This window comes from Hemicordylus capensis, chromosome 2 (genome assembly GCF_027244095.1).
Source record: "Hemicordylus capensis ecotype Gifberg chromosome 2, rHemCap1.1.pri, whole genome shotgun sequence".
In the NCBI taxonomy this organism is placed as follows: Eukaryota; Metazoa; Chordata; class Lepidosauria; order Squamata; family Cordylidae; genus Hemicordylus; species Hemicordylus capensis.
Genome location: NC_069658.1, coordinates 354,471,972 through 354,499,877, shown reverse-complemented (window position 1 = coordinate 354,499,877; position 27,906 = coordinate 354,471,972). Strand labels below are relative to the sequence as shown.

At 44.3% G+C, this 27,906-nt stretch overlaps 1 protein-coding gene across 1 annotated transcript in view; it reads right to left on the bottom strand.

Moving 5' to 3' along the window:
• Window positions 1-19,209: 19,209 nt before the first annotated feature.
• LOC128347100 (organic cation/carnitine transporter 2-like) overlaps window positions 19,210-27,906 on the bottom strand; it is a 53,977-nt gene continuing 45,280 nt past the window's right edge. The window contains exons 8-10 of the mRNA XM_053301216.1: window positions 23,786-23,968; window positions 21,501-21,636; window positions 19,210-20,648 (exon numbers count right to left, since the gene is read on the bottom strand). Coding sequence (XP_053157191.1) covers window positions 20,561-20,648; window positions 21,501-21,636; window positions 23,786-23,968 — 407 coding nt within the window. The 3' untranslated portion in view covers window positions 19,210-20,560. The remainder of the gene's footprint in view (window positions 20,649-21,500; window positions 21,637-23,785; window positions 23,969-27,906) is intronic.

Genomic DNA, 27,906 nt, shown 5'->3' with positions numbered 1-27,906 from the left:
ATAGCAGCATTAGATGCAAATCTTGGAAGGCCAAGTGCAGTTAGAATTTAGACTGCACTCGTTCTAAAGTTTCCATGTTTGGAAAAAGGCCCAGCTGTGCTCCATAGAGAAGTTGCCCTAATGGCTTAGCTTTAAACAGTTTAAGGGCCGCAGGTAGGTAGTGGCCCCCTTTTGTCCTAAGATATTGTAAGATGGCCAACGAACTTTTCTGAGCATTAGAGGCAATGTAGTTCCCGTGCGCTTTTCTGGCACCACTAGCCTGAAAGATTACTCCCATATACTTAAAGAATGTCACTTGTTCAATTGGGTGTCCCTCAATTCTCCAACATGAGTCTTAGGCCTCCTAGCGAAGGCCATAATTTTAGTTTTCTGCAGGTTAATCACCAATCCATCCTTTTTACAATATAAGCTCAGTGCCCTCAGCGCTTTTCTTAGACCAACCGGTATCCTAGAAAGAATAACAGCGTCATCTGCATAAAGCAGGCTAGATATATGTCTCCCTGCTAGCTTAGGAGGGTGAAAGTCTGGGTCGTTAATGTGAACCACCATAGCATTAATATAATAGTTGAATAAAAGTGGGGCAAGAATGCAACCCTGCTTAACACCCTTCTGAGTTAATATCGCTCTCATTAGATGTCCTTGAGGATTAGATCGAACCTTAAGGGAAGTATCCAGGTATAGTGCTTACAGTAGATACAGCAGGCGGCGATCGATGGAAGAGGACCCCAGTTTCTCCCAAAGTTTTACCCGTGAAATGGAATCCAAAGGCTGCCTTAAGGTCGACAAAGGCTACGTATAAAGAGGTTGTGCTGTGAGAGGAGTATTTCTCAATAAGATGCTGTAACACCAGACATTGGTTAATTGTGGATTGACCCTCCCTAAAACCTGCCTGTTCCTCTGCAAGGAGATTTTCTTGATCCAGCCAATCTCGTAGCTTATCGTATAAATGCCTCGCGTAAAGCTTGCCAATGATATTAAGTAAACTAATAGGCCTATAATTGGCCGGATTGTCCTTCGTCCCCTTCTTAAAGATGGGGACGATGATCGCAGTTCTCCATGCTTTAGGAATTCGGCCCATCCTATCTACATAAGTGAAGAGCAAGGCCAAAATTGGAGCCCACCAATCTGGATTGTTTTTAATTGCCTCTGGGGGAATAAGATCTTCCCCAGGAGCCTTGCCAGAACTTAACTGAGCAATTAGAGAATGACTCTCAGAAATCAATACTGGGGGCCATGAAGGAGTGGTCTCAATATCATAGGGAGAGAGTTCACAGCCAGCGTTTGGATCTTTATATAAATCATGGAAGTATTTCTCCCATGTTTCAGAATGAATATGGCAGCTTAAAGAGCTAAGACCAGATCTAGAGGAATGTCTGATTAGGCGCCAAAATAGTGCAGTGTCTCTAATTCTTACCGCCTGGATAAGCCTCTTCCAGCTCTCTTTTATTGCCTCTTTTTTCTTACGGGCCAACAAGGACTTATAATTCTTTTTTTGGAGAAGCAAATTCTGTGCATCCTGCAAACTATAATTTCTTTTATACATCTGATAGACAGTAATAAGAGCTTTTTTGGCACTGATACATTCCCAGTCAAACCAGTGCTGAGAGCCCACCTGACGCTGCTTGCAAGGCTCACGTTTCTTACTGATTAAAAATTGTTGAAGTTCAGAAACTAGGGTGCTATAAAGCGCTAAAGGGGCAAATGAAAGATCATTGCTTAGGATGGGTGCACGAATATCCTGTAAGTGATCAGAGACTAGCAGATCTTTGAGCCCCTGTTCCAAATGTAATGACCATCTTATTCGACAGAATGAGCTCCCAGCCTCAATAGTTAGGGGATATAAGATCTCTGTATGAGGATGGTATAAAAGGGACCTCAGACATAGTGAGATAGGGAAGTGATCGCTGTTGAACCTAGGGCTGACCTCTAGGTTTTCCACATAAGGCAGAAGATTCTTAGAGATAATAAAATAGTCAATTATGCTAATCTTAGTACCTGCAAGGTAAGTAAACTTGGCAGGGTAATCTTTGGGGCATGATCCACTCAGTATGGCAAAATTAAGGTTAACGGTCATGCGGCTCAAGCACAAACCTGCATAATTAGAACTTTTGTTCCTTGAGAGACGGGTAAAAGGAAGCCCATCATTCTCCGAACTACTGGGGAAAGCCTTCTGTTGTGCATATAAAGTAGGATCATCTGGACCTATCCTCGCATTTCAATCCCCACCACAAAAGCATCAGCAAAGGACAGAAGAAGGTCTGCAATATAATTTTCCAGCTCAGACAATATTACTCCAATTTGCGATTTCTTTTTTTGCGGTGAAAGGTAAATATTAATAATCAGTAATTTAAGCCGACTAAATTGGATCAGGATAGCCATAATGTATTGATTAAATGAAGAGAGTAGTCTCGAAGATGCTCGCAACGAGGTGGCCACCAGAACACACAGGCCACCTTTACACCTGCCCCGTCCGGCCCCTGACACCGCTTTAAGGGTTTAAGATTGAAATCCATTAAATGTTAGATCTACTGGGGAGCAAGTCTCTTGTAATAAGATGATATCATAAAAAGTAAGGAATTTCCTGAATGAGGGGTCTGATACAGAGGAAAACCAGTCTGCCACGTTCCACATTAGAAGCTCTATTTTACATTGGTTTTTAGGATGTCGTTGTATATCCATTAGAGCATCCCCGGATGCATGGTCATCCATCCTATTGAACATATTTAAACTACAAACTTTATCAGATTGAGTTAATGATTGTTGAAATTCCTTCGTGATTTCTGAAAAGGGTGCTTCTATTACGTTATCTGACAAAGGTGATATTGCAGGGTTTTTTGTGACAGTAGATTTCTCAAGAGGCTAAAGCCCTCCAGGAACATTTCCATAATCCAGGCTTCTACGAACCAGAGCATCTTTTACATAAATTAATTTAGCTATAATTTAATTTTGCTCATTAAGCGGTAAATTCCCAAAACTCAAAATCAATGCTTTCTCTTCTGGTGGGAAGCCATCGAGGTGTTTAACAACAACCTCCGGTAATTGAGTTTGAGATAGTCTAATATGCCTTATGTATTGATCATGAAAAACTCTGGTAACTCTCATATTATAACCCTGGAACACATATTTATAGCTTAGCAATTTAAAAGCCATTGCCTTAGAAGAAAAGGTTACTATAGCACGAGCAGTTTGATAGTTATAAAACAAATACTGAATATCAAGAATATCTTGAGAGGTAAGAAAAGTTAGATTAAATGTTCTCATTAACTGAATAAGATGCACCTTACGATCTCCCTGATGTAAAAGCCCTCTAGGCTTAGGAAAATTAACAAAAGCTACTTTGTGGGGAATCAACTGCAAGTGACATAGTTTTCTGTCTCCTGACTCTTTAAAGTTTGATGATTCCAGTAATGGAGGCAGCATCCTTGAAGGGGGAAGCTCCTGAGATTTATCATCAGTGCTTGTATTCTGGGTTAGATCTTCAAGCCTCTCAAGTGACCCCTCAAAATGAGTACCCGCCTCAGAGTTTTGTTCTGGGTGAAGAGTTATTACATTCATAATAGAGGGCTTCCTCTCCTTCATACAGTTCCCGATACGTCAGCTACAGGATAAATAAATAAATAATAAATAAAAGCAACACTATGGACTATGAAACAGACTAGAAGCCAGCGTAGTTTTCAAACTAACAAGATGCATGCTTTCTGCCCAGTCCTAGTGATTGAAAAATCTAGCTCTCATATTAATATCTACAAATAGAGAAAATATTAAATTCCAGATTTCTCAACTCTGAATCTAAATGTTTGGAGCAAGAAGCAATCAATCAATCTTTATTTTGGTCAATGACCAGAAACAAAAAGAAAGCAGACATTCAGTAACTGAATGTATTCAATCCCACCACCTAACCAGCCTACAGAGCATCACAATCATACGTACAACATGCAGCAGTTTGTTTACAATAACCTTAAAAAACTTAAATTTCATCCATCCATCTATCTACACACACACACCCCATGTCTGATTTTGCTAGACAGTCTCAATACAGTGAGCCCCGTCTCACAACTGAGTGAGAGGGCTACAGGGCGGGCGGCAGGGAAGGGTGTTTAAACTTACCTTCCCTGAAGACAAATGCTCCTCTGTTGTTGGGCATGCTCACTGTGTGCCCAGACGATCCTCCACTGCCCCAGGCAGTGTGGAGAGTCGGGGGCCAGGACACATAATCTTGGCCCCCAGAAATCCCATAAGACACCATGTAAGCGCATGGTGCTTTGTGGGGATCCCTTCAGGGATGGGCGGGCACCCATCACTGCTACAGTGCTGGCTAAAAGCAGCCTGCACTGCACCCAATTTTTAAAATGAGGCTAAGGGAGCGCTCATTCCCTTAACCTCGTTTAGGAGGCGGGTTTCACAATGGGGTGAGAACAGCCTTTCTCTCTATCAAATCAGGCTTTCAAGTTTTGAGAATACGGTGAAGTCCTCTTACATTGCCTACTTGTCAGTAATTCCTGAAGCCTTTGTACTATTTCATCATACTGTGCCAAGAATGTCCTAGAAAAATCTGCTGCTAAAAGGGAAGAGCATAAACACTGACAATTTTCTGAACACAATAAGTCTGTCATTGCTTATAATTCATTCCATGTTGAGGTAATCTAATTTCTAAGCCGGCGGGTTCTGAGAAGGAAAGCTCATCTATCTTCTGCCAATCTCCAAGGAATTTGAGAGAGACTGTAATAGGAAAAATGATCCCTATCTGGGTTAGAGCCTACCATAAAATGTTCCATAAGATCTAGCAACCCTCAGGATAGAATGATATAGTCAACTTAATGCCATTCCAAAATGTGAACTCGCCTGGATGATCGTCTGCCATAGTCTGGAGCAAGAATATAAATGAGTGCTGGTTGGTACTTTAGTGATCTTTCTAGTAACCTTTCACCCTCCTTAGAAGTAGTTAACTGTTTCAGGGCATCTTTTATCTACTTCTCCTGAGATACCACAGTGGTGAATGTCACATGAGTGGTGACATGATCATTGTGCTGCATTATCTGTGGAATGAGATGGGCTGCAGAGCCCCCTTACTTTTTGTGATGCTCCCCTTAGCTACACTTTCATTTGTTTTAATGGGACCTTTATCAATCATTCCATAGAAATCAAAATATGAACAATACAGGGTTGTGAAAATCTTAAGGAAAATCTTTAGCTACTGTTTTAGAAGGCTACAAGGGAGCAACTGTGATTTGGCTAAAATGGGGCTTGTGGTTTCATCAAGGACCCAGTGGCGCTCTTACCCCTGGACTTTGGGGCCGAAGTCCAGGGCCTCCAAATCCCTTGGAGGCCTTCAAATCCTCTTTAGTCTGTCTGGGTGGTGTGTTTGCCACTGGCCTGCACTGTGCTGGGCAGCTGAGTGTGATTGTGACCTGTGCCAGATGCTTTAGACAGAGGGAGGAGTGGAGAAAGAAATATGAGGGATGGGAATATGTTAAAGGCCTTAACGGGGAGCTCTAGTGTTGCCATACCCCCCAGAATTTTGGGTAGCAGTGCTATATATAAATGTAAGTGCTATTGCTATTTTAACCATCTCACCCAGATTGCTTGGGCCACCCAGATTTCAGCTTTTTTTTCTTTTTTTCTTTTTTAAAGCTAAGCTCTAGCCCTTGTAGAAGTGGAGTTATGGAGCAAAACATGCAGTCACTTTTCTGCTCAACTGCTGGACTTGGATTAAGAGAGGAAGATCACAGGAAGTTAGCTGGGAGGGTTTCACTTTCACAAGTAGAGTAATCCCCTGAGGAATGTGGCCTTTGTTTGTTATCAGCAGGGGATCCCTATCAGGCAGTTGAGAGGATAGTTTGCTTTTGATGTGAATCACTACCTGCCTGCCAGGCTGCATATTGTAATGTTTAAGGACTTTCTTGGCTTTACTTTCAATGCATGCCTACTTAGAAGTAAGCACTGTTGGTTTCAATCAGATCTTCTCTCAAATAAGTGTGTACAGAATTGCAGCCTTAATTAAAAAGCTGTGCTTTTTTGTTCTATTGCTGCTGTTAATGTGTCAAGGAAGATGGTAAGGCAAAGAGAGCCAGTGTGGTGTAGTGGTTAGAGTGTTGGACTAGGACTGGAGAGACCCAAGTTCAAATCCCCATTCAGCCATGATACTAGCTGCGTGACTCTGGGCCAGTCACTTCTCTCTCAGCCTAACCTACTTCACAGGGTTGTTGTGAGGACAAACTCAAGTATGTAGTACAACGCTCTGGGCTCCTTGGAGGAAGAGCAGGATATAAATGTAATAATAAATAAATAAATAAATAAATAAATGATATCCTCACCAACTATTGTTGGTAGATATCCAGAGCAAATACAAGTCAACTAGAAAGTGCAGCTGCTAATTTGCACATGCAAATTATTTGCAAGCCAATTTACATAATATGCAAATTAGGCACCCTGATTTGGAGGTCCAGGATATGGCAACCCTAGGGAGCTCCAAAGGCCTTTAGGTGATGATGCTTAATTTGCAGTGGGGGGTGGGGGTGGCGCTCCATCTGCGGGCGGGGGTGCCCAAAGCCTTAGATCCAGGCTCCAAAATTGCACCTCTGCAAGGATCCCTTCCTTTCCACCAGTAATTCAACCACTGCCGTGGAATGGTTTTCACAAAACCCTTTTTATTGTCTGTCTTTTCATGGCTGCTTGTAATCAGCTATTGATGTGGTTAAAACTCCAGATGGTGGATGGCTGCTGGCTGGGAGGCTCAAGAGTGATATGATTTCTGCCAGGTTCTCCTGCGGATTTACTGACCTTGTGTGTAGCAGACTTGAGCCCTTCCCAACAGGAAGAGAGCAGCAGTCAGTTTATGTGTGCAGCCAGCGGCCATTACAAGCACCAGGAATGTTTACTTTCTCCCTTCTTCCTGTTTACTTTAGACTGCAAGAGCATGAAGCAAGGACTCTTATTAAGCATTTGGAAAACAACAGTGGGCTGTAATTGGAGGCGTGGGCAAAACGTTGCTCCCCATTTATCACTCCATGTTAAACATACAGTACAGACGAAAAATGCGTCAACACATCTTGTTCCGAACTTGGATTAAATATTATGAGAAGTACTCTGCAAAGCACAGCAAACCAAGCCCTTTTCGAGGCTCACCCCGGGATCTTAGTATACAAACACCAAATAGGGTGAAGAGCACCATATTAGTCCTCTCCCCACTCTCTTAAATTAGTTCTAGTTTTGACTCTCACAGGTGACAGGTGTTCGATGGCCACAGGGCATTTTGGTGTATCAGAGAGAACAGAGAATTGCACACTACAAGGCGGTTCTCACAAGCAGCGTAACCCAGTCTAGGGCATGTGGGGCGCTGGGATTGCTCCTGATCCCAGCACTTCCTCCCAGCCTAAGCTGACTCGGAAGCCCGGCTTTTAGTCAGTGTTAAGGGCACAAGCACGCCCTTAACCAGGCAGCTGGGATTGTGTGTTTGCTTGGGCTGCTTGTAGTCCAAGCAGACACAGAGACAGGTGCCTAGAGCACCCGTCCGATGTGCGAATCCCCCAATGCGGTGTGCTCATTGCGTGGTGCATTATGGGATTCCCAGGAGCGCTGCATGCGGCAGGGAGGTGGCGGGGAGGGCATGGAGATTGTCTAGCGGGGAGGTAAGTTCAGCACAGCCTCTCCCTCCCGCCTGGCCTGCGGTCGTATGAATAGGCTCTGTCTCTGCGAAGCATATGGCAAGAAACAGCAACTCTGTTCTGACCTCTCATTAAGCCATGACTGAAGAAACTTGTGGCTGTATTGGCAAAGCAGTTTTGTTTCTTGTCAGATTGGGTAAAAATGGCATGCATTTAAATTGCCATTGGGATGGGAATGGATCTTTTAAAAAAACAGCAACAACAACCCTTTGACTGGCTCTTAATAGAGGCACAGCTTTACCCCAAAATTTGGGATTCTTCTCCCCCGCCCTTTTTTCTTTGGTAGGAGATCTTATCAACAGCAGTGAGGCTTACATTAGAATAAACACACGAGTGGGAGTAGGCTTTAACTGCAAAGTGGTTAAGGTGTGCTCAGGTGCAGAAGTCGGGAGGTGTGCCCTTGGAGTCAACCCTTGGATACATCACCACTTTTGCAGAAAACTATTCTGCCTCATAGCCATAAGGGATGTAACACTCTTTCAAGAGACCCATGTTCAAAAGTAGAGCACCCCCCCGCCCCGCCCTGGCGAATTAAAATAAGTTCACGCCAATGGTACTACAACTTTTTTCCACATAAGAACCTGCCACCACTGCTGGCAGCCCCCACCATTAAACCCCCCCCCCCCACTGGCCTTCACTCACCCTGGGCCTGCAAGCTGCCCATGTTGGCAAGCTGGCTTTCCAGGCAATTTATGTGAGGATCCAGGATGAGCGGAGGCCCAAGGGGCCGGAGGTGGTGGTGACAGTGATGCTCTCTGGCAGTAGTGGGGCTGCCTCTGATCTGTCAGCACTTCCATCATTGCCCAAGTTGTTCCACTGGTGTTATGTAGTCAGAACAACTAAGCAATGAAAAGAAAGTGGGTTTTTTAAATGAGTGTAGGGTAATGTACAGAAGAGATGCCGAGAATGACATCTGGAGTCCATGCAAAATATTAGTGTTCAAACAAACAAACAAAAAGAACTTGGGGGGGGGGGTAATTCTGCACTGAGAAGCAGGGCCTGCGTTTCCCCCCACCCCATGCAATTCTTCCCTGACAAGTTGCTTTCTTCAGTTCAGGTTTAGCCTTATGTCTGCATCGCTATAAGGTGGTTCTATTCTTAAGCAATAGCCACTTCTGCAAAGATAATTCAGAATCTAGACCAAATACCTCTCTCCCCATTGCAATTCACATGCCCAAAGGAGCAGGATTAATAATCTCCAAATAATCCCTAGTCTTGATTTGTTTTTAGATCTGTGTTGCTTTATCAAACAAGCAACTCGAAGCAGTTTACAAAGACGCCACATCCTGTACATACACAAAAACAAAACAGTAGATGATAAAATCCAGAATAAAAAGTAAACTGAGCTCCCTGCCCTGACCACAACACAGATGCTCTTCAGAGAGAAGAGCAAATTAACTCATTTTGAGTATCCATGTGAAGAAATATCCAAACTGATCAGGATTCAGAAAGCAAAAAAGTACCAGAAAATTGATCGTTTACAATCTCAAAGGTTCCAAGTGCAGAACAGCCGAGGCGAAAGTTTTCTTACATCAATGTGCAGATTCCAAACAGGAAAAGTACCCTACTAGCCCAGTCAGGATCAACTACAAATCAGAAAGCAGTAAGCTAGCTTTTGAGTTTCACAGAAATCTTCATGAGAGAAAGACTGCTCTATTACTTCAAGGCTAGGGTTCAAACTATAGTACAGAAGGCCAGGCCTCCCACCACCCCCTTCCCAGTGCTTCTATATCTATTAGCAACATATCTTTCCAGTGCTGCTTCTGATATATATATATATATTTAAGATGGCTTCCAGCTCCTGAATAATCCCTGTGCACTTTTGCTTTCAAAGTGCTGCATGAAATAGTTACATTACCGGCAATAAGTTGTTTCTTTTCTTCATCAGGTTTCAAAGATCCATTTGGTGATCAAGCAGAGGAAAAGGAGCAGTTCTCTTAATCGAGGCAGGACTAGCAGTTTTGTCTATTTGAAGAGCCTATTTGCTATTACGTTCTCATCTTCCATACCAAATGCATTTGACTGTGAACCTCAGATTTCCAGATCAAAACAAAAAGCAGATTACTACTACTTTCACTTTTGTTTCTGCCTCGTTTTGTACTATCCTACAAATAGAAAAGAAAGAAGCATGTGCGAAGGGAGGAAAGATGGCGTAGCTTAAACAAGCAAAAGTGCAGAAGCCTTAATTTGAAATAGGACTCAGAGCCATGATTAACCTTTATTGTTAACGCTAAAGCTTCATCATGGAAGATTCAAAACCATAATAAAGATTAAAACAGCTCTGAGCATGTGCAAAGTACCCCTCCCCTTATAACTAAACAACTAAATCCAGCCCTCGAGATCTGATATCGAGAGGAAGGTTTTGCATGGCAGTGGCTGGGGTTTCTGAGCAGGCTTGAATCCTAGCAGGTCTCCGTGCGCTATCACACAAGTAGCTATTACACAGATTATTTATACAGGGTAAATACAGATTGTTCTTATACACAACTTCATGGAGTATAGCAATATTGAAAGAAATTAGCCAGAATAACGAAGTGGAACCTCCAGGTTGAGAGGCAGTAGATCTGTACCTCTGAATACCAGATGCTGGGGATAAACAGCCTTCATGTGTCACAGCGGTATAATGGGAGGCCAGCTGTGGCAAGGGGACACTGTGGAGGCCAGCAGTGGGTGGGCAGGTAACAGTGGCGGTGAATGGGGGGGTGGGCTGCTGTGATGGTGCGCCATGGTCACTCACCATCGCTATGCTAGTGGCCCACATCAGTGGGGCTTCGTCTCTCAAATCACTCTGAATAAAATGCAAGGAGGCAGCCTGGAACTAGACTGACAGTGGTATGTTTTAGGGGTGTGTAATTCGGGTTTTCGGGTGATTCGGCTCGGACCCGAACCGAATCACCCCTGTTCTGTTTTGTGCCCGAATCTGGGTCACCCGAATCACCCTTGATTTGGTTCGGATTCGGATTTAATCCGAATCCAAATCGATTCGGGTGGGTAAAAAGGGGCCCAGGGGCAAAATTTTGGGGTGGGGTGGTAGTGCCCAATGGGTGGAGTATACCACCCCAATTTCAGGGGGATTGGGCAAAGGGCTGATTTTTGGCGAATTTTTTAAGTTTTAGTGACTTTGGGGCAGTTCGGGGGCATAGCATGGGATCTGGGCAAAAGGAGTGGGGTGGGGTGGTAGTGCCTAATGGGTGCAGGCTACCGCCCCAATTTCAGGGGGATTGGGCAAAGGGCTGATTTTTGGGAAATTTCTGAAATTTTCATGTCTTTGGGGCAGATTGGGGCAGAAAGTGGGGCCTGGGGCAGAATAGTGGGGTGGAGTGGTAGTGCCTAATGGGTGGAGGCTACCACCCCAATTTCAGGGGGATTGGGCAGAGGGCTGATTTTTTGGGAATATTTGAAGTTTGGGTGTCTTTGGGGCAGATTGGGGGCAGTAACTGGATCTGCCCCAAAAAACTTCTGAGGTGTGAATTCTCATTCTATCATAGCAAATGAGATTTTTTCAATTAAACAACTCTCATGACCCCACTTTCACTTTTTCACACTTACTATGAATATGAGGGAGTAATCAATTTAGCACACTTCACCTTATGAAAACAAACCTCATAAATTCACCAAAATTCACCCCTCTGCCAAATCACTCTGAAATTGGGGACGGGTGGTAGCCTCCACCCATTAGGCACTACCACCCCACCCCACTATTCTGCCCCAGGTCCCACTTTCTGCCCCAATCTGCCCCAAAGACATGAAAATTTCAGAAATTTCCCAAAAATCAGCCCTTTGCCCAATCCCCCTGAAATTGGGGTGGTAGCCTGCACCCATTAGGCACTACCACCCCACCCCACTCCTTTTGCCCAGATCCCATGCTATGCCCCCGAACTGCCCCAAAGTAACTAAAACTTAAAAAAATCGCCAAAAATCAACCATGAACAGAATCACCCGAATTTTTTGGGTCCGAAATTCGGGTGATTCAGCTCGTGCCCGAAAAATATCGGGGGACATCGGGGGTGATTCGGTTCGGCCCCGAATCACCCGAAATTGTTCATTTCAGGCACAGATCGTTCTGTGCCCGAATTTTTTTGCACATCCCTAGTATGTTTTAGCCGAGTAAAGCCAGAAGCATTATTATGCAGGCATTAGCAAAGCACCACACTCCAAGACCTGCCGCCACCTATGCATTCCACACTTACAGTAGTTTAGCTGGCTTTTAAAAAGTATTAGACCAATCTATGCAGAAGTAGAAGTCTGTCACACACCACGAGCCATAAGATCCTCTGAATACCAGCTGTGATTGTAAGTAACCTGACTGAAGAAGCTTGTCAGTTCTCCTTGTCAATGGCATATCCGGGCCTCTTTCTATTGACCGTGTCACACTTAATGCCCACCTCCACCCACGCTTCCAGACATAATGCTCCGGAGGCTCCCTGCAGTCAGCAAGACTGAAGAGAGGTGGGGGAGCTGGGGAGCTGCCTTCTTTCCTGAAAAACAGCCTGTACAGCCAACAGGAGCCAGAGCGAGGCTTCCTCTCTTAACGCCCACTTCAGAGCAGTGAAACTGTGTGTTCAGGTTTGGGAACCGGAGGTTATGGGACCTCCAGTTTCCCATTACACATGAACCAATGTGTAGTTACACAAGGAAGGTGCTAGCTATTGTGGCGGGGTGGTGGGGGGGGGGAGAGGGAGCAGTTGAATTCAATGGGACATACTCCCAGCAAGGGGAGTATTGGATTGCTGGCTTTGCTCCCCGTCCCACCTGCGGAAAAAGTTCTGCAGACACCCTTGATGTTATTTCAGACCACTACGTTCTGTGCTAGAACATTAGTGGGCAGTCTGTAGCATAAGACAGTGTGACCAGCTGTCTCTGCTTTTACTTTCCGTTGTATCTGGGCACATAGAGATACACCTGTGCACAGCTCCACAAGAATGTTTTTAAGATGATTTGAACTATGCTTAAGCATATTCAGTGGTTTTCATTTTTCCCTGGACCCCATCCAAATGCTGGCCCAGACAGCTAGAAGCAGAATCAGTCATCATGACTGTGGAGGAATAGCTGCCTATCCCACTGCTTTGCCACCATTTGTGGAGGACCCTCTCTGCTGATAACACAAGACACGGATCTCCCGACAATTAGCTGTTTAACCGCCACCAAGTAGACTTTTGTGCTCTAGGTTAAGTCTACCACACTGTTGCAAAAACAAACTTTGGTAAGGTGGTAAGGCCTATAGGCATGGGGTGGAGTAAACAGAAGCTACAATTTTCCTTCAGATATAAACCAGACATTTCACTTTGTAATTCAATCAGAGTTGTTTCACTAGTTCAGTACAAACAAACAAAAAACTCACAACAAAAATATAAACCAAAAGAGCGTAAGGAACAAACAAAATGTGGTCACAAATGCATCCACGACTATTACAGAGCCCTAACTTAAGAGTCCATCATCACTTTTAGCAACTTATAATTGAAATTTCACCTCTGTGCAGAGGCGCTCCAACCGCCGGACCTTGGGGACCCGGTCCGGTCTTCCAAGGTCTGGGGGGGGGGGTGCTCCAAATGGCCGGGGCCCTCTGGCAGCCACCCTGCACCTGCCTTGCCAACCCCCTCCTTTAAAAAAAATATATTATTACTGCAGCCGAGGGGTGGCTGTTGGGAGGGGGGAAATGGAGCAGTCCTTCTCCCCCTCCCCCCTCCCCCAGTGGGAGCCGGAGCGACGCTGGGCCCATCCGTTTGGGTCAGCATCTTTTGCCAACTATGCAGACATGCCTCGCAGTTGGCAAAAGACGCTGGTCCGAATGGACGGGCCCAGTGTTGCTCTGGTCCCCGCCCCACTGGGAGAGGGGGGAGAGGGAAGAAGGAAGAAGGACTGCTTTGCTCCCCCCCCAGCAGCCACCCCTTGGCCGTGGTAATAATCCTAATAATTAAAAAACACAGAGGTTTGGTGGGGCTGCAGCTGTAATAATAAAAAACATGGAGATTTGGTTATGGGCCCCCAAAGGGAGGTTTCGTGGGGGGCCTCATGTGGGGGGAGGGGCTCACAGCTGGGCGGTCCAGGCGCCCAAATTCCTAGATGCCCCACTGCCTCTCTGCCAGTGATTTTAACAGCTGCATGTCAGCAATTCTTCAGTCTCTCACCAGACTCCAACTGACCCCAACTTTTTCAGCTTGGACTGCAGCTTTTAACTAACTCTTGGACTCTCTTCAACTCCAGCTCTTCTGACTCTCTCCCGGTCTCTTTCTCTCCAAGCTTCCAAACTCAACCATTTCCAGCGCCAGCTTCAAAAGACTGACTGCTTCTTGTAACTCTTGGATTCTGAACTTCTTCAGGACTGCTAAAGCAGGCTCCTATATACACAATTTGTCCCAACAGTTCTTTTAAAATAATCCAAAAGTTTTCTCCATTATTTCATTATATTTCATTCATTCCTCCATTATTTCAAAATATAACCAATACAATTCCCTCCAAATCCAAGCAGTGCATTGCGTCATCCTTAACTGCAACTTGCTTCACAGAAGCCATGAACTTTTGGCCCTGACAGTTTTTTTCATACACAAAATCAATTCACAAGCTATTTACAATAATGATGAGGTTTTAGGAATATCCATGCAATAATAATACAATTCATTTACAAGGGCTTATTTACAAAATCCAAGAGATCTAAGCCTCGTTCCTCCGTACCACCACCACCACCACACATACACTCTCTCCTTGTTCTTTATTCAAGTGGCATCAGCAGCACAAGTAAACATGTTTTGATCAGGGGCAGCCTAAATGATTGTGGTGCTTTAGGTAAGGCACTAAATGCTGCCTTGCCCCAGGCCTCTGGTGGGGGCCAGGTCCCTTTCAAAACCAACCACTGCTTGAAAATGCATGGGGGGCATGGAGGAGGGAAGGCTGCAGCAGCAGCATCCTCGTCTCTTCTTGTGCGACCTACAAGCATTGCAAGGAGTGTGAGGAAAGGTGCTCCTTGCAAAGTTTGCATGGGTCAGATTGGTTCCAAAGAGCTGCTCCAATGGTGATGGGGGAGAGGCCTCTCACTGCCCTGCTGGCACCCAATAATCTGCTGCCCAAGGCAACCACCTCAGCTTGCCTCATGAAAGGGCTGCCCCTGGGGTTCTCCGCTGCAACTGAGCCCAAAGGTTGCATTTGGCACCGAGAGTCTACTGCCATGTTGTGGGAAGCGGTAATGGCTATCCCACCTTGCACAGGGGAAGCAGTACAGGCTAGCCCCTTAAATGTGAAGGGCTGCACTCTCAAGGCCCTTTCCCACAAAAGGGACTGGAGACAGGAGTCCCAGTAACGGCGGGCCTGACGCATGAAACTCTGACAGACAGAGCAAGCCTCCACTCGGTGTCCTTCCCCTAGACAGGAGAAGCACCTAGAATGGTGATCGGACGTGGATAGCTTTGCAGGACACGAGGAGCAGCGTTTGAATGATGTCCTGCTCACTATAAAATCCGAAGGGGAAGGGGTGGTGGACGAAAACCAAAAGAAAACATAAAAGGCAAAAGTTAAATTTAACTAGAAATAGAATAGGCAGAAATAACCAGAAATTAAGCCGTAAAGGATTAAAAGAACCTTCCTCTTTGCTTTGGGAGTCAAATAGTCTTCCCCACACCCCCAGCCCTGCAACAAATGCGCAAGGTAATGTTTACTCTATGGCGGTTGGTGAAGTGGAAGAGCCTCTAAATCAGGGATTCTCAACATTGGGTCCCCAGATGTTATTGGACTTCAACTCCCATAATCCCCAACCAAAGGCCACTGGGGCTGGGGATTATTGATTGATTTGATTTGATTTGTATACCGCCCTTCCAAAATGGCTCAGGGCGGTTTACAATTAAAACAAACCACTAAAACAGTAAAGAGCTAAAACAAAACAATTAACAATTTAAAAACATTTAAAACAATAATTAAACAATTACAGTGATTAAAAGCCCCAACATCGGGTTAGAATATTAAAACAGATTAAAAAACCCTGGAAAGACAGGCCAAACAAATACGTTTTAAGGGCTCTCCTGAAGGCTAATAGAGAATTCAAATTGCGGATTTCCGCAGGGAGCACATTCCACAGCCCGGGAGCAGCTATAGAGAAGGCCTGCCTCTGAGTTGCCACCAGACAAGCTGGTGGTAACTGGAGAGAGAGAAACCTCCTCAGATGACCTTAATGTGCGGTGGTGATCATGCAGAAGAAGGTGCTCTCTAAGGTAACTCGGACGTAAGCTGTTCAGGGCATTAAAGGTAATAACCAGCACTTTGTATTTTGCCCGGAAACATATCGGCAGCCAGTGCAATTGTTTCAAAATAGGCATAATATGGTCTCTCTGGGTTACCCCAGAGACCGATCTGGCTGCCACATTCTGAACTAATTGAAGTTTCCAAACTATGTACAAAGGCAGCCCCACGTAGAGTGCATTGCAATAGTCAATTGGGAGGTTACCAGCTGGTGCACCACTGTTTTGAGGTCATCCTCCTCAAGGAATGGGCACAGCTGTCGAATCAGCCGAAGCTGCTAGAAAGCACTCCTGGCCATGGCCTCCACCTGAGAAACTAGGGTGAGGCCTGGGTCCAGGAGTACTCCCAAGCTGTGCACCTGCTCCTTCTGGGGGAGTGTAACCCCATCCAGCACAGGAAGATCTAACTCACTCCTCAGATTCTGAGCCCCCACAATGAGCACCTCCGTCTTACTTGGAATCAGCTTCAATTTGTTATCCCTCATCTAGCCCATTACTGCCTGCAGGCAGGCATTTAGAGAGTGAGTGCCATTTCCCAAAGAAGGGAGGGAGAAGTAGATTTGGGTGTCATCAGCAGGCTGTCAGGCAGCTTCTCGTCCGAGCAAGATGGAAAAGCAAACCCAGAGGGACCAGATGTAAAGTCCAAGTGAGGTGGGGGTGGGGGAATGACAGTCAGACCCTCGAACCTTCTCCTCCGATTGTGGGAGTTGAAGTCCGATAACATCTGGGGACCCAACGTTGAGAATCCCTGCTCTAAATGGTTAGAAAGGGGGCGGGGTTACCACTAAAAACCTCCCTCCTTAGGCTCTTGCAAAGTCTCTGTGCAGGTGCAATTCTATACATGTGATGCACAGAGACCATGAAGAAGAAATATAGCAACTAAGGCATTCACCTGAATATATATTGGACCTTTAAAAAGGTCCTTTTCAGTGTTCCCTCTAATTTCTTTCTTCTGTGTGCAGAATGAATTTTGTTCTGGGCGGCAGTATAAAGGCAGTGTGTGCACACCTGCATTCAGAGTGGGGCCTTCCTGATTCAACCTGAGTGGGATGTAAAATTAACGGAGCAGACATCCAAAAACTTGTGCATGCACAAATGTCTTAGAGGGAACATTAGTCCTTTTTCTCTTCTGCAGATAAAGGAGGGATATGCTTGAAAAGAATGTTAATTTAAACAACCTGGAACTATTTTTGAGTATACTTGAGTGGCAAGTGGGATCAAATGGGGAGGGGGATGAACCATTTGTTAAGATTTTGTATTCAAAAATCTAAATTCAATATAGAATCAGACTGATTCTTTGCACTCCCTTGAAATTCCCCCCTCCCAAAATAAAGTGTAGAGACAGATTATTTAATTCTGCAATCTTTTAATCATGATTTTTAACTTTAATTGTGTTTATCAATTTAACTCTGATTAATCAGATTTTCTTCCCAATTGCTGTACTTCAAAAACTGTAAATTATCTTAGAAAGATGCCACTTTGAACATTTGCACTTCACTTTGATCCTTGTACAGACACTTTTGGCGAAGGCTGGTGGTGGTGGTGGAACAAAGACATTGGCTGGAAAACATTTTACACACACACACACTCAACTGCACTTAAACTTAATATTTTTAAAAGATGTAAATAAATATGCACCTTTCCTTTTTCTGCAATAGAAAACCTGCGCAACCATAGACATGGATGAGCTAAAGATTATAGGTCAGTACATGGTGTGCTTGGTCCTCTGCTGCCCCCCTCTTTCTGTGGAGTTGAAGCAACAATGGTGATGGTTCTGGAAATGATGGCCCAGCATATGCTAGATTATACAGAATCATAGCATTCTCTTGGTCACTCTTCCTCATGGGCCTGGGAGGTTAGCCTTCTGATAGTGGGCCTGCGATACCCCACTTCCTGTTTTGTGAAGCTGTTCTACGTATCAAATAAGTGGGGGGAAACAAGAGCCTCATAACTGCATTGACTGCAGTGAGATCACAGGGATAGCAAGGTTTTTCGAACTACTGCAAAGAACACCATGTGTCGAATGCATAGTGGTCTGGTGGCACACATTGCTGATGTGAGACTGAGAGAGGAAAGCTCATGCCATCTGCCAAACTCTGTAGAACCTGAACATTCACATGCATGACACAAAAATATGCCTGCCTCTCTTCCCTGCTATCGGCCACATCCTGCTCTGGGATTTTAATTCAATCTTGAAATGTAGCATCCAACGCCTGATGATTCTGGCTTACTAGCATCTTCTTTCATTGCTTGGACTGCCTCATATATACTTAGTTCAGACATCTCAGCAGACCTCTCTCTGTTCTTCCACTTTGTTCATGTGCAGTCAGTGTGCAACTATACTACTGTTTTCTAAACGTTGGATTTTCCACATTAAGACGTAACGATCTGAGCACAGGGGATGATAACATTGTTAACCCCCCTGTAAAGAGCAAGTGAACAAGGTGTGCCAATCTCATCTGGCTTCGGGAATGTGGAGTGTGCTTTGGAGGCTGGAGTGCCCTTTGACAATGGCCACAGTATTAGATGTGGGCATGGAACATGCCAGTAGCCCAAGTAGGAGAGGCATGCTGGTTCACATGCTTTGTTGAGCTGGGTAGGAGGCCTCTTCTCTTATCCACCTTTGGTAAAAACCTGGGTACAAAAGCTGGAAAGCCCTGCTTTAGCCCCTTGAGTTGGAGGGAAATGAGTGAGTTTGGATGATCATGCAAATCTGAGTAGCTCACATTCTACCCCACCTTTTGAATGGTCACATGAACCTCCCCACTACATGGGAGACATGCTGAAGAAAGGGCAGGTGGACTCTGAAGCAAAAAAAAAAAAAAAAAGAGGATAGGAACAGCGAAGCATTCAAAATAGGGCAGATGAATAAAACGGGCTTGTGACATGCCTGCCAGTGATGTCATTTGGCAAGCATGCAATAGGTTTCCTTTACTAGCGCAAATAATGCACCCCTCCCCATAAGACATGTGTGATAGAGAGCTGCGCTGGCTGGGACAAGAACATGTTTTCCTGTAACTGGATTTAGAAGTTCCACTCATATTTATTTGAAATATTTATAGCTCACCTTTCCACCAACAGTATAAGTGCTTGCTGGACTGGTGCCATCTGTGAAATTCTGCACATATCACTGCCATCATTATGTGGTTGACCTCATGTATGACCTCTCTAGTACACTTCCTTAGGGATCAAATGAATCTTGAAGCACTTGCAGTCCAAAGGAGTGCTAGGCTTATACGACACACTTTTTACATGAGATCAGGAGTCTGCGAATGCCTGCACACAGCTGTGATGACAGAAAGAAAGGGCTCTCTAGCAACTCAGGTTATACAAAAATGTATTTATTTCAGATATTTATATATTTTCTTTTTGTCATAAAAACCTCCAAAGTGGCTAACAAATAATTAAAACAAAAATATAACAAAAATTGTTACTTTATTTTTATTAAACTGTTTAAAACATACTACATTATGGATCCCAGAAATAATTTTCAGCTCTGTCATAATGTAATTAAATGTGCAAATTAGAGTTCTGGTTTAAACAAAAAGGTAATAAATTCAATCAAGATAGTTCCCACTATTTGTGGGCAACGGTTCTTAGCGAATTTGACACAATTGCTTAGGCATGAGACTTATTTTTATAATTTCATGATACTCATTTAAAATAAATGTACTCAGAGTTTAATCAACGACAGCAGTTTAGGCAAGTGCTATCAACTGAAGGCACTGGATCAACACATATAGTTAACAGAACAAGCTCTGTGTTGTAAAGTAACTGAATGACATACCTGGTATGTAACTGAAGACATTTGAGGCAGAGGGAAAGACTAAAGGGTTTTGAGTGGGGTGGGTTTTGAATGTGGGTGGGGGGATATGTTTTCATGGCCTTTCAGAGTTAGAGGCAATTTGGTGGGGAATTATAGAATATTAAAACGGAGTGAAAGATGTAACCTAATTTTATTATTTTAAAAAATAAATATAGGCCTATAATAGCCAAAATCCATTCGCAGATGTAAACAACTGCACCTAGTGGTTATTGCTTAAAACTACATCTCAGATAAGTAAAGTACTTTGCAAACAAAGTTAGACTGCCATGGTTCTGCACTCTCTCTCCTTTCCTACATTTTGATGTCAAATGTTGATTTTTAAAAAAATCAGCCTCAGCTTCTTCTGAAATGTATTATGTAAAATCACTAGTACAGTATTTATCAACATCTGCTACTGTTGATGTTCCATATCATTTCAAGCTTAAACTCTTCTGAGCAAAGAGAAGCTAAATCCCAAACTAGATGGTGACAAGTGACAGTATTTAAACTCCCATACACTTTTTGCCAACATGCACCTAGTAGTAAAGTCACTCCATCAACTGAATCTTCAATTGTCGTTTAAAAAACCATTGATTTTACAAGAAGAGTGCTTGTCAACACTCCTAAAGGCAAACATACTTTCTTCCCCTGATATTGTTCCATGCAAGTTATACAGGTACTGGCGGAGATCCCACAGTGGGATATACAGTATCTACATTCACAAAAATGAATGTATTGAAATAAGTATTTAATAAATAAGTTCATAATCCTAGGACAATGTGTATCCATTAGTCCTTTCTGGAAGAAAATGAAAGGAAATGTTTGGGTCTCTTTCAGTCCATCATAAAACATCCAATTTAGTTTAATCAGAAAGATGTTGTTTTAAGAATTACTGAATTTTCTTCTTCATCTTTTGACCTTCTTTTGCTTTTGGATGTATATCTGTATTTGATTCTGTAAATAAATGAAAAGGGAGGGAAATGTAAATTATTAGAAAAACCTGCCCAACTGCTGTGGTATGTTTCCATCTCCAAAACCAAGTAAGTAAATGGCGACTGCTTCATTCAACATGAACTGCTAATATCTAGATGCCAAGTCAAACTGACTTTTGTCACACCTATGAAGCCACAGTCAAGATGACCCATGCCTGTTTATCTAGCCTGTGTATCTTCTCATTGTTCCTCAGAAATCAAGCCTTTCATGCCTCCAGTTTTAGTATTCAAGCCCCCAGTTATAGTACTTCTCATCCAGTTTTCTTCATTTTGCCAATAATATTTGAACAGCAAAAATTTTAGATATACTACACCATTTCATACTAATTTCTTCCCTATTTTTACAGGTTACCAACATTTTTGCAACAAAGACTCTGCCTTGCACATTAGGCATGATTGAAACTACAGCTCATGTTTTACTGCATTGGGAGTTATACATGGATTTCCACCATCGTTATATTTCCCCACTTTTAACCAATTTCTCAGGCCATTCGAATCTCTTACTATCTAACCAGAAAGGTTAGACCTCTTGAATTGTCACCGAGTTTTGTTTGATTACTAGTAAAATCTGGCAACAAACATTAGCCCCTGCATAATAAAAAAGAGGCTTGAATTTACTCTGTATAGGTGGACATTGTCAGAAATTGTGCTACTGTATTATGTGTTTAATTACCTTTCCCCGACCTGAATTGAGTTATTTGTGGGTCTGTGAAAGTATCAATAAAGATTGATCAACTGAACATTTTTACAATAAAATCCACATTGGCTAGCAACCTATTTATTTTTCACTTTGCAACAAACTCTTCAGCCTTACCCTTTAACCCTAAGCATCTGCTCAATGGTATCTGGAAGAGGTGTGCCATAGCTTTCTGGAAGAAACAGGGTCAGGATTCCTGTTAGCACTGTCAAGCTTCCCATTAAAATGTATGGAAGAAATCTATCATAGGCACCTAGTAGAAAGCAAAGAGGACAGTAGTTGTAACGAATACTTAATGACAAGATACGTTATATAGACTTGGGTAGTTACAAGAATAGACATGCAACAAAAGCCTCATTCAGACATTATAAAATCGCTCTTCTGTAGCAGTATACAGAGGAAGTCTCACCCCTGGTTTGTCAATCAGCAGTGCGTCCCGCTGCTCATGCTTACAGTGGGGCTTGTCTGAAGAGGGAAGAGTTGAAAGTGTGTTGGTGGGCGATTCCATGAATGGAAGACTGGATCCATCTTTTGGCCCTTCCCTTAAGACAAGCCCCACTGTACGTGTGACAGGCACGCTACTGAGTGACATGTCAGAGGCGGGACTTCCTCTTTCTTCTCATTGTACGTGGCTGCAGCGGGGTGATCTTATAATATCTGAATGAGACTAAAATGTTCTGATGTGCAAGTATTACCTGAGTGAACATGATGGAATAAATGAAAGTTGGCAACAAAGACAACAGTGCCTGGTCTAACCTCGGTCTTACTTAATACGCAACATTTATTTTTTATGTTTTCTGGGTGCTTTGGGAGGGAGGTGCTCAGCCCCAGCTCTTTCCTCCCTAGAAAAACAAAGCTGTGAAATGGCTGGTGAGAAAACAAAACAGTTGTATGCATTGTTCCTGCTGAGAAGCAGAAGAGCTAGTGATTGTTCTTCAAGCGGATACGTTTTAGGGATCTGCACTAGGAATGTGCACGGAACCGGCTCCTTTCGAGCCGATGGTGGAGCGGGGGTGGCTTTAAGGATGGGGGAGGGTACACTTACTCCCCCCGCAACTTATCCCTCTGGTACTCTGTGTATATATAGTCCAGCGGGGTAGCAGCATACCTCCTTGCCGCCCCATGGTTTCACTGACCGGAAGTTACATGCACACATGCGTGTGTCATGGGCACGCACATGTTGTGCAACACGTGCACGGCACTTCCAGTCACATCTGGTCAGTGATAAAACGTGCAGCACGGAGGTACGCTGCCGCCCTGCCAGACTATTTATACACAGAGCACTGGTGGGGGAAGCGTGGTGTGTGTGTGGGGGGGGGGAATGCACCCTCCTCCATCCTTAAAGCCACCCCAGCCCCCACATTCAAACCTGTTTGAATGCGGGGGTTCTGAACCTGTTCGGCGTTCTAAGAATAGAATGCCAAACAGGTTCTGCACAAATCACAATTCAACACGCAATTCAGAACACATCCCCGACCCCTTTAAAACGGAGGAGAGCAGGTGCATACCTGTCTCCTCCATCGCTCGCTCCCACTTCCTGAATCAGCGGCGCTCCTCCCAGCTATTTCTGCATGTTGGCAGTGCTCTCCCGCAGCTGCCTTTCCTCAATGCAGCCGCTGTGCATATGCAGAGGCCATGTGTGTGCTGGCATCACACAAGGGCGGCTGGGGGAGAATGCTGCTGGTGCACGAAAACAGCTGGGAAGAGCACTACCAATTCGGGAAGTGGTGGTGACCAGCAGAGGAGCCAGTATGCACCTGCTCTCCTCCGTTTTAAAGGAGGTGGGGATGTGTTCCAAATCATGATTTGTGCACCCCCTAATACATTTCCCACTCTTTTTGTTCAAGCCCTCCTTCCCACTCACCACAGAGTTCCATTAGCTCTACCCACCTGCTTGAGCTCACAGATATTCCATGCCATTAACTAACATTGGGACAGTACAGGAAGATGTTGGCCCCTATAATTATTTTCTTCAGATTGTTTGAACACCAACATATCAGTGGGCCATCCCAACTCTGCCATTATCTCCCACCTGCCTGCAGGCACTCTGGTTCTCACTCCTTAAGTCCCAAACAGCACTTTTGGAAATAGCATATAGATGTCCATTACATACACAATGGTTTTCAAACTGTGTTCTTTCTGGGGTTGCTTGGAAGCACTCTAGGGGGTTCCCTAATATGTGAATTCATACATGAAGATCAGTGATGCCAGACACACTTCCCTGAACGACAACTTATCAGCCATTATTGATCATCCCTTGAAATGGAAAAGATGGGACATCTTGGCTGTAATGAGAACCAATGTACCCAAAAATGGCTTTAGTAAAAGCAAGAGTTAATTGTAGCCTTGAAAGCAGGCCACTGGCACTGGACTGGCAGATAATAAGATAGCTGATAACTTACCAAGGTATACAAAGTAAGGTGAGAGGATGCTGCCAAATCTGGAAGCCATTGAACTGGCACCAACTCCCATATTCCTCACAACTGTTGGGTAGAGCTCAGCAGTGTAGACATAAACCATTGAGAAGGAGGATGTGATTCCAAACTTGCCAATCATCACCAGGGAAATGGACAAAATAGTGAGGTCTACAAGTGAGAGTCAAGCTATGCATCAGTACAGCTGCTACCAAGTCAATTAAAAAAAAGTTACTCACCTGTACCTTTTGATATTTTTGGTGATCCAGTAGTGTTTACAACTTGGGCATTGCGCCTGTGCAATAGTCTTGTGCATTTCAAGCTCCTCACAGTGCTCTGGTGCCCCGCCCTTCGTGCGCTTGGTAACCTTGGTGGCAGAGGTTACTGTAGCCATTCAGGAACTGACCTGGAAGAAGGATTTCTCAAAGAAATTAACACGAGGAAGGTAGGTACATCCAAAGAGTGGAGAAGCTGGGTGTGTGTTGTGAATGATACTGGGTCACCAAAAGACCAAAAGTTACAAGTGGGCAACTTATTTATCTTAATGGTGATCCGGTATCCTTCACAATATGGGCAATTAGCGAGCTCTCAAAAAAGGAGCAGAGTAGAAGATGTATGTTAGAGCTCTTTCTTTAGCATGATGTGCCCAAAGCCAGCCTGTCCGCAGACTGGATGTCTAAGGCATAATGTTTATCCAAAGGTAAGTTGGAAGACCAGGTGGCAGCTTTCCAAATTTCAGAGAAACCAATACCAGACAAGTGAACAGCAGAGGTGGCCATAGCCCTGGTGGAATGGATTTTAATACAGCCAGGGGGGCACCTCCTTGTTTGTCATAACTAGTGGAGATCAGTTGGACCAGCCATGCTGAAAATCTTTGTCAGGAGATAGGCTGGCCTTTTCAAAGGCAACAAACTTTCAAAGGCAACAAAGAGACTGTTGGATTTTATAAAGACCTTGGTCCTGTCCAGGTAGAAAAGGAGTGCTCTCCAAACATCCAGGGAATGAGAGAGAGCTCCAGGGGGCGACAGAGTTCATGAAGAATGTAGGGAGGATAATGCCTTGGTTAATATGGAAGTCAGAGACAACTTTAGGTAGGAAAGCCGGATCAGTCCACACAGCAACTTTTATTTGGAAACAACACAGTAAAAGGAATGTCAGCTCTTAGGGCCACCAGTTCACTTACTCCCCTAGCAGTGGTAATCACAATAAGGAAATATGTCTTTAAAGAGAGAAATTTTAGAGAGTCTGTAGATAATGGTTCAAAAAGGAACCTCCATAAGAGTGGAAGGTTCAATTGACTTTTTAAACTGGTGGACAGAGATTGTTCAGCCCTTTGAGAAACCTGTCAGGGTGGTAAAACAAGGTCTTAGTGTCCCAAACCTGTGTGTACTGCAGACTGGGCTGATATATGGAGCTTGATGGATGAATTAGGAAGACCTGAGTTCTTCAAGGAGGTCAGATAAAGAAGGACTTGGCGTACGGTGGCAGTAGATGGTTCAAAGCCTTTATACTTCTCATAGTCCACAAACCTTCTTCATTTACAGGAGTAGTTATGTCTGGTGGAAGCTTTCCTCTCATGGAGCAAAATCTGGTCTGAAAGCTCACCCTCCAGGATGTCAAGTTCAATGTTTGGAGGCTGTGATGAAGGACCTTGCCTCTGTTCTGCAAGAGGAGGTTCAGACACTGGTGAAGGCAGTGATGGCAACCTTTGGGCAGTCATAAGAGGAGTGGGGAACCATGGCCGTCTTGGTCACCATAGTGTATTATGCAATTTGTCTTTTGCTGTAAGAGTCTGCTCACAACACATGGTAGGAGAGGGAAGGGTGGGAAAAGGAGAATAGATGCATGTTCCAGGGGATCTGTAAGGCATCCCCCAGAGACCCCTTCCCTACTGCCACTCTTGAGCAGAAGAGAGGGCACAGAGAGTTGGCTGCGAACAGGTCCACTTGAGGAGTGCCCCACTGACGGAAGAGACATAAGAGGACATCACCATTGATCTCCTGTTTGCATTAGCATAAGTCTGTTTTTCTGCTGAGATGGTCTGCCAAAGTATTGTCAGTGCCCTTGATGTGAAGGGCTAATGGGTAAATGTGATGATTTATGCACCAGTTCCAGAGTTGGATGGACAGGTTGCAAAGAGATTTGGAAACTGTGCCCAACTGGCAGTTGACATATGTGATCATGGTCGTATTGTCCAGCAGGACTTGGACCATTTTCCCACTTAGTAATGGCAGGAAGAACATCAGGGCCAGCCAGACGGCCAAGAGTTCTAGAAAGTTTATATGAAAGAGTGACTGATGGTGGTTCCATAGACCCTGTGCCTAAAGTCCTGCACAATGTGTGGACCATACTTTGAGAGAAATGTCTGTCGTAAGAGTCAGAGTAGTGATTGGGGGATGAAATGGGATGTCTGATGTGAGATTTTCTCATAGCATTCACCATATTAGGGAGCCCAAAACTGTTTGTGGCAGAATAAGTTACATGCTATGACTGTCCACAATGGGTCTGAATTCTGAAGGGGGAAGAATTTTGGAGGTGATGGAAGAAGTAAAGGTTCTAGCTGCAAATCTTGCTTTCTTCATGCACACCATTGTCTTGTCCGTTTGGGAGCTAAACAGACCTTTCCCATCAAAAAGGAAACCCTCTCTTTTATCTCCCAAGACTGGTAGGAGAGAAGAGGAACACAGCCTAGTGTGTTGCCTTAAGGAGAGAGCACTGGCTAAGGTCCGTGATTCTGTCTCCATTAGATGTTTAGCTGCTCTCAAATTCTGGTATGTGATGTCCACTGATTTAGAGAGGAGTTCCTTGAACTTATTTTGAATGGGTTCAGATGTGTTCTGTAAATCATCCTTAAAGCACTGCCAAATTGAAGAGTGGGATTTGGACATAACGCCATAAAGTTTGCTATCTTTATCCTCCTCGATAGGGAGAATGAAGAGTAGATCTTTCGGCCTATCGAATCCAGCTTCTGACCTTCCTTATTGGTGGGAGTGGAATGCTTGCAACCAGATTTATTGCCCATTGCACAGTCCACAACTAAAGAGTTTGGTGGAGGGTGCTTGAACAGGAATTTATCCTCCTGGACCTTTATAAAAGTTATTCAATCTTTTGAAGGTTGCTGTTGATGGGGCATCTCATGCTGACTTGGCTGAATTTATTAGCACTGGAAGCATAGGAAGGGCCACAGGTTGAGAGGTGGAAATGGAGGCCATAAAAGCATAGACTGGGTACTTTAAATCTTGGGCTGGGGATTTAAGTTGGAAGCCAAGGAATTTAGCCATCTTGGCTGCTTGAATCCAATATGACTTAGTCTCTTATGTCGGGGAATTTGATGGATTATTTGGCACATTGTCATCTGGTGAAAGGTTGGACAGATTCTCAGTATGGGTTGATTCAGTGTCTGAATCCAATGAAGAGATCTAGCCATCAGAACTGGGTTATTCTTTTAATGGTGTGGTCCCTGCAGCACCTGCAGAAGGTTTAGTTATCTCAATAGGGGAAGCTGAAGTAACCGGTTCCACAGGCTGTGGCATGAGCAATTGTGCTAGTAGTAATGGTGTGGGAGGCAAGTCCTGGGGACATTTGGATGAAGCATCAGCAGTAGGTTGAGATAACAAACTCTGTGATGCAGTGGTGGATTTGGGTTTCTTCCCCACCCCCAGAGCCTGAACTCCTCATAATCATATGGTACAGCTGGTGAGGGCATATATATGTGTGTGTGTGTGTGTGTGTGTGTGTGTGTGTGTGTGTGTGAATGAATATGATATTTAAATAAGCCTAGTCTCCTGACATAAGCTGGATCTAGGGCTACAAGAGAGCTCCAGTAGTCCAGCCATCTGCAATAATGTGAGAAGGTGGCTAGAGAAAAGTGTACAGCCTTTTCTTCCAGGGCTGGACATGAAGATGCAATGGAGAGCAATGAGGAGGAGTTGCCCTGGATGGAGAGGCAGATGGAGTCTTTGGAATCTCCAATGCCCCAGAACTGTTATCATAGTTGACGTCAAGGTCATGGACTGAGAATCCTTTAAATGTTCGGCTTCAACATGGTCGATGTCAATGGAGCCAGAGGTATTGGTGACTGCAGCATTGGAGTCGACGGTCATAGGACT